This window comes from Electrona antarctica, assembly GCF_951216825.1.
Source record: "Electrona antarctica genome assembly, chromosome: 10".
In the NCBI taxonomy this organism is placed as follows: Eukaryota; Metazoa; Chordata; class Actinopteri; order Myctophiformes; family Myctophidae; genus Electrona; species Electrona antarctica.
In genome coordinates this window covers 9,099,863-9,114,199 of record NC_136791.1, presented here as the reverse complement: position 1 = coordinate 9,114,199, position 14,337 = coordinate 9,099,863, and the positions used below count along the sequence as shown (strand labels likewise).

The 14,337-nt window shown below is 38.0% G+C and overlaps 1 protein-coding gene across 1 annotated transcript; it reads left to right on the top strand.

Annotated features, from left to right (window-relative positions):
• Positions 1 to 272: 272 nt before the first annotated feature.
• On the top strand, positions 273 to 7,389 carry LOC306931530 (uncharacterized protein; the record flags this gene model as incomplete). The annotated part of the gene is made up of 5 exons (XM_079512936.1): positions 273 to 619; positions 795 to 950; positions 1,597 to 1,692; positions 1,984 to 2,217; positions 7,378 to 7,389. The coding sequence occupies exons 1-5, from the start codon at positions 278 to 280 to the stop codon at positions 7,387 to 7,389; spliced, it is 840 nt and encodes a 279-aa protein (XP_079369062.1). The 5' UTR covers positions 273 to 277.
• Positions 7,390 to 14,337: the final 6,948 nt, after the last annotated feature.

Genomic DNA, 14,337 nt, shown 5'->3' with positions numbered 1-14,337 from the left:
AAGTGTAATTGCCATTCCACTTTTCTCTGTGGCAACAGAGGGAGTACTGATGTGTGCCAATGAAGTATATGTAAAAGATGGTACTCGCTTCATCAACAATAAGATTGCCATTGAAATTAGGTCAAGCTTAGCAAACTACATGTTCAGCTACAAAGGAGGATACCCATCAGCCACACAGATTACTGAGGTTGCAGTGGCATTGGTCAAAAAGCACCCGTGCCTCTCAGATCACAGTTCTAATGGCAGTTCACTATGGATCCAAAGTCTTAAAACCAAGATGCTAAATTACAGGAAAAAGCTTGTTGAATTAGGACTCTCTGAGGTTACCTGCAACACTGTTAAGAACAAGAGGCCTGGTGAAAGGGCATCTGCAACGAATGTAAAGAAAGCACGGAAAGGAGAAGTGCTTTATCTCCCAGACTATCCTATAAGAGACAGTAAGGAACAACAAGAGCTGTACCGACACCAACTGATCGACGAGTCCAAGAAGAAAAACAGCACAGCCATCAGGGACTTGATGTGCAGAACCTTTGCACATAGACGACACGACATCGTCCGGCAGCAGATGAGCATCAAGGATGTAAAGGAGAGATGGCCGGCCTTGTTTGATGCTTCACAAGTGAGTAAATTGGATTATTGTAGCAGTGTTCAACATAAATGACATCCTGCATGTGACACACATTTACATTGTATTTAATCAATTGTACCCATTCCTGGAGCAACAGTGGTGGAAAATGGATGTACAAGATCACAATGTGTTTTGTTTTTCTCCCTTCCCCTCATCTGTTTTTCAGGTCAGCGCAGAGTTCAAGTTTATCACTACAATGAAGCTTGAACCGAAATTCATGGAGATGTTGGACCTCTACACACCTAAACTGCTGTCCATGTTCCAATCTAAGAGAGGTGCTGTAGGAGAGCGACATCGGGCAAAGATGAGTGCTCTGCTTCAGGTAATAAACCATTTAGACCCGAGGATGATTCTTAAAAACTGCTTCTAAATCCTTCTAAATCAGAAAATAGCAGATATGCAAGCTCACATTGCATCTCACTGTGAAGTTTGTGAACTTGCAGATCTTCTATTTTCGGTATTCATTCATTACTATTTTAACCACTTTAAAAAGCTAGAACACTTTGGTAGAAGTTTGTGTTGTAATTTCCTTGCCATGTTGTAACTTCACATGCGGGTGAGAAATGTTCCTCATTGACTTCCACTGTAGTATCTTGCCTGTAACGCAAACCTATCAAATGTCCTAGACCTTTAATTCCACCTGTTCCATTCACACTAGACAAAATGCATGTCTTAATAGTCTTGTCAGTACTAAACCCCTCTTATTCCTAAACTTCTTTGCCTTTTTTACTATTTTGAAAAACATTTTTGTTCATTTAGATTGGCTAGTTGACCAATTTTGTTTTTCAAAAGAGTAAAAAAGGCAAAGAAGTTTCGGGATAATGTGTTTAGCACTGGTGAAAATAGGGCCCTAAATGCTAAAACTGTGTGCAAACAATTGAAACGGTGGACTTTAAAGTTGGTAAACAAAAGCCCAGCTTGAATGTGCAAAGTAATGCATTGTATTAAGGATAAAACTTTGTCTGCAGAGTGGAAACCCCATACAGCTAACCAGAGGAATCGTGATCAAGTGCCTCATCGACCATCTGGGAGAAGAGCCTGGTGCCCTGATCAAGGACGTTGAAGTTAGTAAAATAAAGTATTTAACAATTTGTTGTCTTAAAAACAAAGCTTAATGCCTCAATCTGTGATTTCTTCAACTGGTTGGCTGTATGTAGAACAACAGCAGCAGCAAACGTTTTCAATTGCAAACTCAAGACACTTTTCATGTACAGCAATTGGACTGACGGAGATCCCACCCAGAGCAGGGAATTGTGCAACAGTAGTAACCGTTTAGAATGATAATACCATGAACATCATCATTACGTTTTCATTCATGAGATTTTATTTTGCTTTTATTTTTACAATGTGTGCAGGATGCTGCTGGTGTCGATGTAGAAGAGGAGTTGTCAGGGGAACTGATGACTATCTACAGGCTGCAAACCCAAGAATCACCAGCTGCTGATGTAGGTATTGTTATTGAGGGCATCCCTGTCCTCAACAACCTCGGCGATATTAGCAGAGCCTGCTGCTATCTCCTGGGACTGACCTACGTCTTTGACTTGAAGTACCCCAAGAAGTTCAAATACATCTTGGAGGTTTTTCAAAAGGTACTGCTTGGACTAGACCCTCAACAGCTTACACCCAAAGTGCAGACACTGAAAAACTGTCTGCTTGGCTAATGTCCTGACTGATTTCAGTTTGAATGTTTTCAGTCAAAACAGATTAGTAGGAAACCACATCACACAACAAAAGTCTCCAGGTGTTTTATTTATGTGATGCGATAACTAGATGCACGTACTGTATGTTTTTAGTACAAAAATGTGCATAAGGAGTGTGGGAGACTGAATTGTGAATCAGCACACTGCAGTTTATGGAGTGAGACTGAAATGTGAATCAACACACTGCAGTTTATGGAGTGATAGACTGAAATGTGAATCAACACACTGCAGTTTATGGAGTGAGACTGAAATGTGAATCAGCACACTGCAGTTTATGGAGTGATAGACTGAAATGTGAATCAGCACACTGCAGTTTATGGAGTGATAGACTGAAATGTGAATCAGCACACTGCACTGTTCAAAAGGAAAGCATACAGCAGCATGTCAGATCTGTGCGTCTGACAGACTTGTTTTGAAGTGGCGGTGCTTATGTGTACACGGTGCATATAGCCAATTAGAATGTATTAATCGCTACAGACCTCACCGATAGACAGTAAAACGTTTTTTTTATTTTTTCTATATTACGAAATTCTTCCCCATTTGACTTTCCTGCGTTTATTTTTTTCTTATACAGTAATGTGTTAGTGATTGCTCCAAGCACATTACTTTAAAAACTAACATTTGTTGCTTAAAGGGCCACCGTTCTTTTATACTTAATGTTCATTTGTATGGGTCTTGTTAAATAATGCTTTTGAGGTTCATGTTTTTCGGTGCTGTACAATTTTACAAATTTTACAATTTTACAACTACACCAGGTTTCAATTGTATGCGTGTTGGCTGTTGACCAACTATACTTTCAATATGTTTTCAAAAAATATTCAACATGTTGAGAATGGCAGCTATTTTTGCTATGTGTGGTAGAGAATCAAATTTTGTTTTCAGGTGTGTGTGTGCGCATGTTTGTAGATCGGCTAATTTGGGTGCGAAACACCGGCATGCAGGCAATTCATTAAACCCAGCCTTGACCCAAAAAGGTCATTTATAAAATTACCATCCTACAATGTTTGTCCTCCCAAGTAGTGTGTGTGTGTGTGTGTGTGTGTGTGTGTGTGTGTGTGTGTGTGTGTGGGGTAGGTAGACGATCAAATTTTGTGCGCGTGTGTGTGTATACTTCGGTATAGTTTCGGTGCTAGACACCGGCAGGAAATTAATTAAACCCAGCCTTGACTAAAAAAGTCAAATGACCATCCTAAAATTAACAAGTATAGTGTGTGTGTGGTAGACAATCAAATTGTGTCCAGACCTTTCTTTTGTTTTATTTACCTGCCATGGAAATTGTTCTTTAATGTTGGAAAATATTCTTTAAAGGACAACTTTAGTTTTTTTTCAACCAAGGTTCATGTTTTAGGTTATTAGAGAAAGTAAAAGATGAGTGTTAATTCTTTTTCATTTGCTGCTTTCTTTCGTTTTAGGGATATTAGTAGTTTTTGACAGGGGGGGGCGGGGGCATTCGAGCATGGGGCTAAATATGTATTTTTTTACAAAATGTTATAGCGATTTATTTTCTTTATTGTTTACTATAGTCCTAATAGACCCCAGAAAATTACATCTGGCCACAGAAGATTGCAGGATCTACTGAATGTACTGAAGGTATCCTACTGGGGGGAAGCCACACTGTGTGTTATGACATAGGCTCACATTCAGTAGATCCTGTGATCTTTTGTGGCCAGATGTCATTTCTTTGGGTCTAGTAGGACTATAGTAAACAATAAAAAAAGAAATCGCTATAACATTTTGTAAAAAAAATACATATTTAGCCCCATGCTCGAATGCCCCCCTGTCAAACAGCTAAAATCCCTAAAACGAAAGAAAGCAGCAAATGAAAAAAAATGAAAAATGAACACTCATCTTTTACTTTATCTAATAACACCCTAAAACAGGAATCTTGGTTGAAAAAAACTAAAGTGTCCTTTTAATGTTGTTACAGACAACAATTTGCACATTGTCTCAGGAAAATGTTCTTTAATGTTGTTGCAGACAACAATTTGCACATTGTCTCAGGAAAATGTTCTGTTCTGAGAATGCACACATTGTAGTTTGTACTTATACGGCCCTATCTTTCGCCACCCCTTATCCCTGAACTTATTTGCCATTTGTTTTACTATTTTTAAACACATTTTAAAATGGTTCAACTAGTCGATCGTAAAGAATGGCAAATAAGTTTACGGATAAGGGATATAGCCCATAGTCTCAGGAAAATGTTATGTATTTGCTGACATTGTAATTTGCACATTGTTTCGTGCATGTGGCCAGACCATATGTGAGTGTTTAATACTTGACTGTTCACTTTATTCACTTTGGTCAATTAAAAATGTACTTATCTGTATAAATGCCTTGTGTATTCTCTTTGACAAAGGTAAATACAGAATTATTTTTGGATTAAAATACTATGAGTTGAATACAGTTAAAATATTGAGTAAATGTAACACATATATTTTATTAAATCATACACGTGTATATAGTTAGATCAACCTATCAATTTCAATCCCATATACTCAAATTTATATGTAGTTTTAACCTAGGTTTTCTAATGCATATTAAGTTTATCTACTAATTTTTTTCATTTCAATGTGCTAATGCTTATTAAGTTTATCTACTCAATTATTGTCAATTCAAGGTGCTAACGCATATTAAGTTTATCTACTCATTTATTTCATTTCAAGGTGCTAATGCTTATTAAGTTTATCTACTCAATTATTGTCATTGCAAGGTGCTAATGCGTATTAAGTTTATCTACTCAATAATTGTCATTTCATCCTGCTTTAATATATTACTTGCACTTACTTAATTTTTAAGGTAGATTTTACTTGATTTCATAGCAGTCAAGTTTACTCAATAATTAAGGGTGTAAAAAATGTTCACCAATATATTTGAGTAGATAGTAGTTTCTATTTTCTGAGTGAGTGGAGCTGTGACATGTAATGCTTAAGTCATTTATACTAGCGTGTAGATCGGTTATTGTTACTTAGCAATACTGTTACAGTTACGGCTTTTTGTCAAGGCACCATGAATGATAAGAGATGACTAGGTAGTTAAGCAGGTTTCCACCATTATGTGCCACTTATTTGACATATCCTTGCTTATATGATGTCATCATTTCACACATAATTATTTGTTCACGTATACCATTATTTACTAATACATTATATCAATATGCACTTTGTGACAGTTTCTTTTTTTATGCACACTGGTAACCTTTTTTAAGTCTATTCTGGGCGGGAACCCCCTTTGGTGTTTTAAGCATTATGTTATGCTTTAGCTGTTGAAAAATAGCAGATCTACAAGCTCATGCCGCGCTATGAACTTGAAAAATCGTGAAAATGTGGCGCAAATCTTTGAATATATATTCTTTCAGAGCGAACGTTTTTAACTAAAATCTTTGCTTCTGGGGGGTCCCTGGAACAACATATTTTCAGATGGGTGTCGGCGGCAAAACACATATAATTCTAGGGGTCCTTGACATGAAATAGTTTGAGAACCACTGACATAATATAGAAACATAGGTTTTTCAAGAAAACTATCAGGATTTAGAAGACATTTGTAGAATCGGCCTCAGTCCAAAATGGCTTAAAGTTGGTGACAGAGCAATGGAGCTAATGGCAAAGAGCAGCTTTTGCAAAGTGAGAGTTGCTGGAGTGTGCAGAGTGCAAACACTAAGGCTACACTACATGTGCAACCATGTGGAATAAAGACATGCCAGGAGAACTAAACATTACGTGTTATCACCAAATTCTCACACTGATGCTGCTCTATAAATTACATAAACAAGAAGTCTAAAAGCCCAGCTAGCAGCCTGGTCACCAAAATCAGCAGGGATTTACAGTATGCCTGAGGTGAGCATTAAATGCGTGGTCACTCAAAACGTTGGGTTTATCAAAGGATCTTGAATCTGTTTGGTAAGTTTCATTGCATTCTGCCCATTTATATTGAGATATCTTATGTGAAAGTGGAAATGTAAAATGAGTAAAATGCCCTTTTTGGGACCTTTGGGACCTACTTTAGTTACATGAATGCTTAATTATTAAAATCTTAATTATATTAACCCTCTTGTGGCCAAGCCTAATTAACAGTGGATTGATTCTTCAGCCAGCATTTTTCAAATGTTTAATTTGTCTTTTTAATGCCAATAGAAAAATCCGCGATATACACACTATATCTCATTCTGACGGGGCAAGACCATAGTATTGGGACAATCAGTCCTGATGGTGGCGGTAACGTCACCATTTTGCCGATTCTGACCAAAAGGAGCGAGTGAACGATGACCACATCCGGTTAGGATCAAAATATCCGGCAGTAGCTTTGCTAGTGTGCCACAATGGAAGATGTCCGGAATGCTAAGCTATCATCGTCTTTTTCATAACTAAGTCAAATTAAGCTCTAATCAAGCCCAAAACATCGCATTTTACGCAGCGATGCATGCGCGATCACGCGCGTGCGCGATCGACCGTGCACGCGCGGATTTTCGGCCGGTTTTAGGAAGATTACATCGGCCGTTAGCAAAATTAGCTAAAAAATGCTAAATTTTGCGACAATAAGCTCCCGATTATTGGGAATCAATCGATTACGTCCATTACGTCATTGGCCATAAGGGATTTATTGATTTCATTACGTCAATTACGTCGTTGGCCATAAACGGGGCAAATTTTTATATTTCCAAAATTATTATATGTCAAAACCCACGTCAAAACTGTTCCTGTGTTGGGAGGAAGGGGAGAATGTTTAGGCCTGCCACAAAGATGAAAAATTATATTATACTTAATATACTATATATCTGATTGACTGATTTTTACCACTTAAATGATGTAAACGATCGGTTTCTCCAGATAGGGTAAATTGCCGATCACAGATAGGGTAAATTGCAGATCACAGATAGGGTAAATTGCAGATCACAGATAGGGTAAATTGCCGATAGGGTAAATTGCCGATCACAGATAGGGTAAATCTTGAAATGTCACACAATATATAAAAGAGAATAAAGATCACATTCTTGGACGGAGTCATTTTGAGTTCACTTGTTCAACTATTGGACTTCTCTCTATTCCTTCTCAGCCTCATCAGTAGGCGTGACGTGCCATCGAAGAAGCTTAGAAGTCATATCCGTCATTGAGAGAGCTTGACAAACATCAGTAGCCAACTAGAAGTTGCGTCATAGCCTGTGAGCCGCTGAGACCTGATATATGCGTTACTATATGCTGAACCGTCATGTTGTGAACACCTTTGATCAGGCTGCTGCGTCCCTGACGAGTCATAGGAGTGGACATTGAGGCAGAGCAGCCCTTTGAAGATCTCCATCATCTGCTACTGATAAGGTTATTATGTTGTTGCTCGATCTCTCCCTTCAAGGCCATAATGCAATGTGACAGAATGAGACTGCTGCTCTCAAAGAGAGACGCAGGGGGTATGAAGATGTCGTTAGTTTTTTTGCAGTTGGGGGAAGAATTGAATCATGTTGCTCTCAGGATCCACATGGAGATCATGGCTGGCCAGGCATTGACATCAGTCATCTACTGTACGTACCGTATGATGCCAAATTTGGTTTCATGTAAAATATTTACGCACGCACGCACGCACGCGCGCACACACACACACACACACACACACCGTCATATAGACTGCTAGACTCAATGCAGAACCATGCCATAAACGTTCCTTTACTGCTACAATGAGATGTAGTCGTTGGGTAATTCTTAAGCCTGATAATCGTATAGTCAATTTGTAGACAGGCATTTATTTTCATACTCTTCGGATACATTTTTTTAAAGTTTTGTTCACCATCAGTTGATGATTAAAAACCATATGCGTTAACTAGCTAGTCTTTAATTTCTTTGCAGAACAGTTCTTATATTGTTTAAAAGATTTGACGTAGATTTGGATTTTGAATGGGAAAATCACTTCAGTCACCATGGGGTCGTGTGGGTCAATCTTCGGCAACTGATTGATAAGCTTCTGTACATTTTATTTTACACAAATTTTATATAAATTGAATTTGTATTTTGATTGAAATATGATATTTCTTCTGTTGGACACAATGAATGAACCTCATTGGGTGAACATGAAGCGGAATCCAACAGATGATTCCCAACTGCTTGCTGTCAGTCATTTTTGACAGTAGGCCTACTATCTAATACTAAATGTTAACAGTGGTTGGTGACTTGGTGTTATGGGTGTTTATTGAGTTTTGTCCCACCTTCATGTAGTTTCCATGATTTCAAACCAACAGATCTTTTCTGGTCACGTACATTCAGCGAAAATAGTCAATTTACCAGCTCACAACCTGTTGCGACGAGTTGTGAGGTTATAGATCGGCTAGTTTCCGTGTGTGAAATGTAGGGTAACTGCCTTTATTTTACCTTCACAGCCTGTCTTCATGTTTCTTCATGTTTCCTCGTCTGTTTTTAGGTGACACATGTATTACCAAGCCAAACTTTTTCGGGGTGCTTTGACCTATACTAGAAGCGCTTGCATCCTGCAAGGAGAATTTCTCAATGTATAGGCTACACACCATGGAAGAGGTAGTACATAATAATCTCTTTTGACACCGGTTTCTGCAAAACATGGGTAATGATGAGACAGGTCTGTATGTTTATTGATTTAAAGAGGGTCAGCAGACAGTCATGAAATGCCAAACATTAGAAAAAGACAGACAATATGCCAGAGAGGGCAGTTTGGCAGCTGAAGGTCACTAATCCATCATGTGCTTGTTAAACAATTGGAATGAAATCAAAGAACAGTAGAAGTAGAATTGATCGGCTGAAACCCTGACTCAGTGCTTCCATGGGAATTAACTAAGCTTGCTGGCTTTTAAAATGTTTTAGATGCATACTGTACCTTATTTATACTGCAGGAGTCAGGAGTGGCATACAGAGTTGGAGATAAACTGATACAAATAGTGAAAATAACAACAATAATAATAACAATTATAGCAATAATAATTAATTATTAAGGATTTAGAACAGCAGTTGTAATAGACGTTAGTTATAATTAATGTCTATTACAACTGCTGTTCGAAATCCTTTAGACCCGTTATTGACCTTAGTTACGTCACCATCAACGGCCAATAAGGGACCAACATTCTTACCCTGACATACATACGTACATACATACATCCGCAGCCGATTACAGTACTTGTGCGCTCTGCTCGTGTAAGTAACAAGTTGGCTTGCTTCCATGCATAATCCATAATGGTGCATTCTTGAGGGTATATCCAGCTTTTAGTATATGTTCACAAACTTTAGACATGATGATGTATGATGATAATAGCACCCCTCACTTCACACGGGTGTTATTGTTTTGGGGGAATAAACAATTCACTCACATTAAATTAACAAAAGTAATATTGTTTCACCATTGTCATTACTCGAGTCACTTTCTTCACTAAATTTACACTTTACCGCCGAATAATAATACGTTGCGTTAATTGCTTAGTCTCGGCAAGCGCCAATAAACGTAAATTGCGTTAATTCAGTGATCCGATCTAGTCGAAAGGCTACTCACATTAGCTTCGGATGGCTATCTGTTGTTGGCCATAAGACTGGACTGCGGCATCTTGATGTGCGCACACGTGCGTGCACACGCACGCTTTCAGTCGCTTTTATCTTCAATTCCCTGTCCCAGGTGGAATTACTGGTCAAAACAACACTTATGGAATGGAGTCACTGTAAAGGCGCCGGCCTGTACTTCTCATCGTCCACTTAGAGATCAACATCCAGTCGAGACAACACACACTATTAAATAGCTCGAACCAGTGCTGGTTATTTAGTTAGAACCCGCTACAGTGGTGTTCGATACGAACTTAACCGGGATGTAGAAACCTCTACTTCAATGCTCTACGAGTTGCTTAGCCATTAGCCAGTTATTCTGTCTCATCTAGAAGACTCGTGCCAAAGGTAATTAAATGGAAGCTATTCAAGGTATATGGGTTGTAAAGCCAGATACCTTGGTTTGTATGTGTTGACATGTTGGAGATGCCACGTGCGTTGCTTGGTATCTGAGGTTTAGAGGCTGGGATCTGCCTTTTATGATGAGTGCAAGTCTAGTGTCACGATGATATCACCACTGTGTATATCCATCTTTGGGGTTTCTACATTAATCTGATGTCAGCGCTGGTTAATCTGATGTCAGCGCTGGTTAATCTGATGTCAGCGCTGGATATCAATGTTATCTCCATATATGGGACTATAGGTTATCCCCATATATGGAGCTCTACAGTAGTCTATATATACTGCTGCAACTTACAGCATGTGGCCACTGGGGGCGCTAGTGAGTAATTTATGTTAATTTATATTAATTTATTCATACATTCCATACATTCCATACATTCCTGGATACATTCCATACATTCCATACATTCCATAATCATATTGTATATATCATAAAAATCATATTATATTATAATTATTATTATTATTATAATCGTTTTATTTATGTATGTGATGTATGCCATGCTTTTTGTTCTTGCTTAAGTGTTAAGCTTAAGTGTTTTACATTAAGTGCTTAAATCTGCTCCATCTCTCCCTATCTCTCTCTGTCCCCTTTGCGTGCGTGTTTTTCATGAAGGGGGGTGTGACAGTCTCTCACACCCCAAAGCCCCCAGACACAGCGTCTCCAGGTGTGAATAGGACAATAGAAATGTAGATGAACCACTGTGTGGGGTGAGGGGTGGGGGATCCCTTATCTTTTAGAAGTGCCAGGTGGCAGTTGTAACCGGGGGGTGGGGGCCATTCTCTTTGAAGTGCCAGGTGACAGTTGTAAACCCCCTCCCCCCTCAAAACATTGATGTTGTGTTAATGTGTTAATTAGATGTAGTTAAAACCGGGGGTGGGGGATCCCTTATCTTTTTGATGTGCCAGGTGCAGTTGTAAACCCCCTCCCCTCACTAGAGGGGGGTGGGGGTCCCCTTCTCTTTGAAAGTGACAGTTGACAGGTGACAGGTACCAGGTGACAGGTGACAGATGACAGGTGACAGGTGACAGATGACAGCAGCTGACAGCTGACAGGAAAACACACAGCTTGTGTGTTGGTTTAGCCCTAACATTGCAATTTCCAGGTGCATATATACGTTGGAGTATTGGGTGTACAGTAGGTGTACACTATTGAGTATAGGTATGGAAAAATAAAAGTATGAATAAATTATGCAAATTTAAAAAAGAAAATGAATTTAAGCAAAACTTATAATGAAAAAATGAAAAAATAGAAAATAGAAAATAAAAAACTTTTAAAAAAAAACTTTGAAAAAAAGAAAAACACTTACAAAACATAAAACAAGAAAAGAAAAGTTACAAAACAAGTTAAAAGTTAAAAACTTAAACAAATAAAGAAAATAACTTTTAGTGTAAATATGGTTTCTCAACTGTACTGCCGATGTACGTGTGAACTCGTAGAGAAGAACGCTTGAACTAGCTTGGGTGTTGTAGATGCCGCAAATATGTTCGAAAAGGTTTGCACAATGGTTAGTTAGAGGGGTTGGTCTACTGTGTGGGTGGGGTGTGTATGGGGGTTGGTCTACTATGTGTAGGTGTAGTCTAGTGTAAATGTGGCGTATAGCTGGTACTGCAGGTTTAAACATCAGGTTGGTCTGCTGTCTAGCTTTTCTTTTTTGTCTAACAGATTGGTCCATTTTATGGTGTAATTCCATTTTTGATCATAGACTATGGATCTAATAATGTAGGTGTAATTCCTCATACAGCCACTACAGACCTGTAGGGGGTTTCAGCCTCCTAGTGCAATTCATCTATTTTATTTTTCGTCCCATTGGTTCAGAGGACACCCCCATCCAGGGGCCCTACAAGGGGGTGTAATACCAGTTTTGCCCCATAGGCTGTGAATTTAAGTAATGTAGGTGTTATTCAGATCTACCCCATAGGCTCAATACATACATGAAGGGGGTTATACTTAGCTTGAATATTGACCGGTGTAAATCTAGCCTGTGTAGCCTATCTGTGAACAATTACACAACATACAGAATAGTATGAGAGCCATAGGTGTTTACGATTATTTGGACGCAGTAACTGTCAGTTTTTTACAGTATTACATGGATCCAATATTCTCTGCTATTATTTGGTATCCTTCAGCCATGATGAGGCTCTTACATGTAACATATCTATCCTCTCTAATTATATTACAATATGGTTATGTTATGCTCATAGGGAACAGTGGTTCAAGCAGTAATTATTGTCTTCAGACATTGTATGATAAGGTTATTAACCAAACATTACAGGTAGTACATCATAATCCCATATGGTCTAGTGGTTTAGGATGCTTGGAGTCTAGCCATGAGACCCAAGTTCGACTCTTGGTGTGGGAAATATAAGTATATGTTTTCAATTATAGTGAAAGTTAATGATATCCGCCTAGTGGGGCAATTTCTATAGATGTTGGTCAACCAGTCATGCAAACGATTTCAGCACCATAGCCAGTATTATGCCCCTATTGTTAGGACTGCTAGTACACCTTATGTAGACACAGAACTCTATAGTGCATACGTATTGGTTCATCATACAGATATTCCACTGTTGGATTGATGGTAGGTTACTAGTTAGCGTATGATTCATGGTGATAATCTTTTGAAAAATGTGATTTTACGGGGGTTCATATGGTAAAATGCCTAAATTGTAAATTGTAAACTACATAACAATACTATTTACAGCATCACATACACAAAAATGACACAAAAACAAAAAAAAATATATACAACAGCAGAAAACAAAACAAAAATGACACAAAGCAAACAGCAAAAAACATAACACAGCAACAATACGAAACAAAATCAAAAGGCTACACACCAAACAAGACAATATGTAAAAACATATGTGATAAAAACACAAAACAAAATCAAAAACTGGACAAAAACACAACAAAACAAAAACTTGACAAAACACAACACAAACAAAAAATACTAAAACAGAAATAAATAAACTACACAGCAGACAAAAACGAGACAAAAACTGGACAAAACACAACAAAACAAAAACTTGACAAAACACAACACAAACAAAAAATACTAAAACAGAAATAAATAAACTACACAGCAGACAAAAACTTGACAAAAACAAAAACTGGACAAAACACAACAAAACAAAAACTTGACAAAACACAACACAAACAAGAAATACTAAAACAGAAATAAATAAACTACACAGCAGACAACACAACAAAAATAATAATAACTTGACATGAAGTATATGACTAAACGTGTAGCTAGATGGAATAGGGGGGTATACACAGACATGACCCGATACCCATACATGTCCAGATCAGGCGGTTATAGCACCACCAGCAGGTGGTTTTTGCTAAACCCCATTTTATTTTGGAACAAAATGGTTCAAATCATCAGATACCCTCCATGCCTAAGAAGAAAGGGACTATAATGTAGCACATTATAGTGCTATCATGAGGCCCACAACCTGCCAGGGCCTGTTTTTTATCTAGTATCTAGTCTAGTTTCATCTATATAGTTGTATCTAGTATACAAGCTTTTGCTCAATATACAAATTATTTACAATGTTTATTTTTATTTGTAATGATAAGATGTTGTTTTTTTTGGAGAAAACGTATAATTCCTACACAGGCAGGGGTTATCGATGTATACAAAAACATCTACTTGGATCAATTATCCTGGAATTATTTTTACTTCTAAGATTATATTCTTGAAAAAGTTGCTAAACTCGTTGTCAGTGATAGACAGTAAATCCTTCATCATCAATCACCAGACACTTTTGACTCATTCACTCAGTAGTTCTCTCTTCCACTATATTATGACTAGGACATTATTCAACCAATACCAATAACTATTAACTAATAACTATTTTGCAACTAAATTTGGAAAAATTGTTAATTTCAGTTATTTTATCATTTTTCAGACATACTCTCTATCCATTTTTGTAACTGTGCAAACCTCTGTAGTGGTAAAAGACCCCCACACTTCACCATTCCCCCTGGTGGGTAGATAATTACACAGCCAACAGATCCCTAACAGCATCCTAACAGCATCCTCCATCTGATTTCACGAGC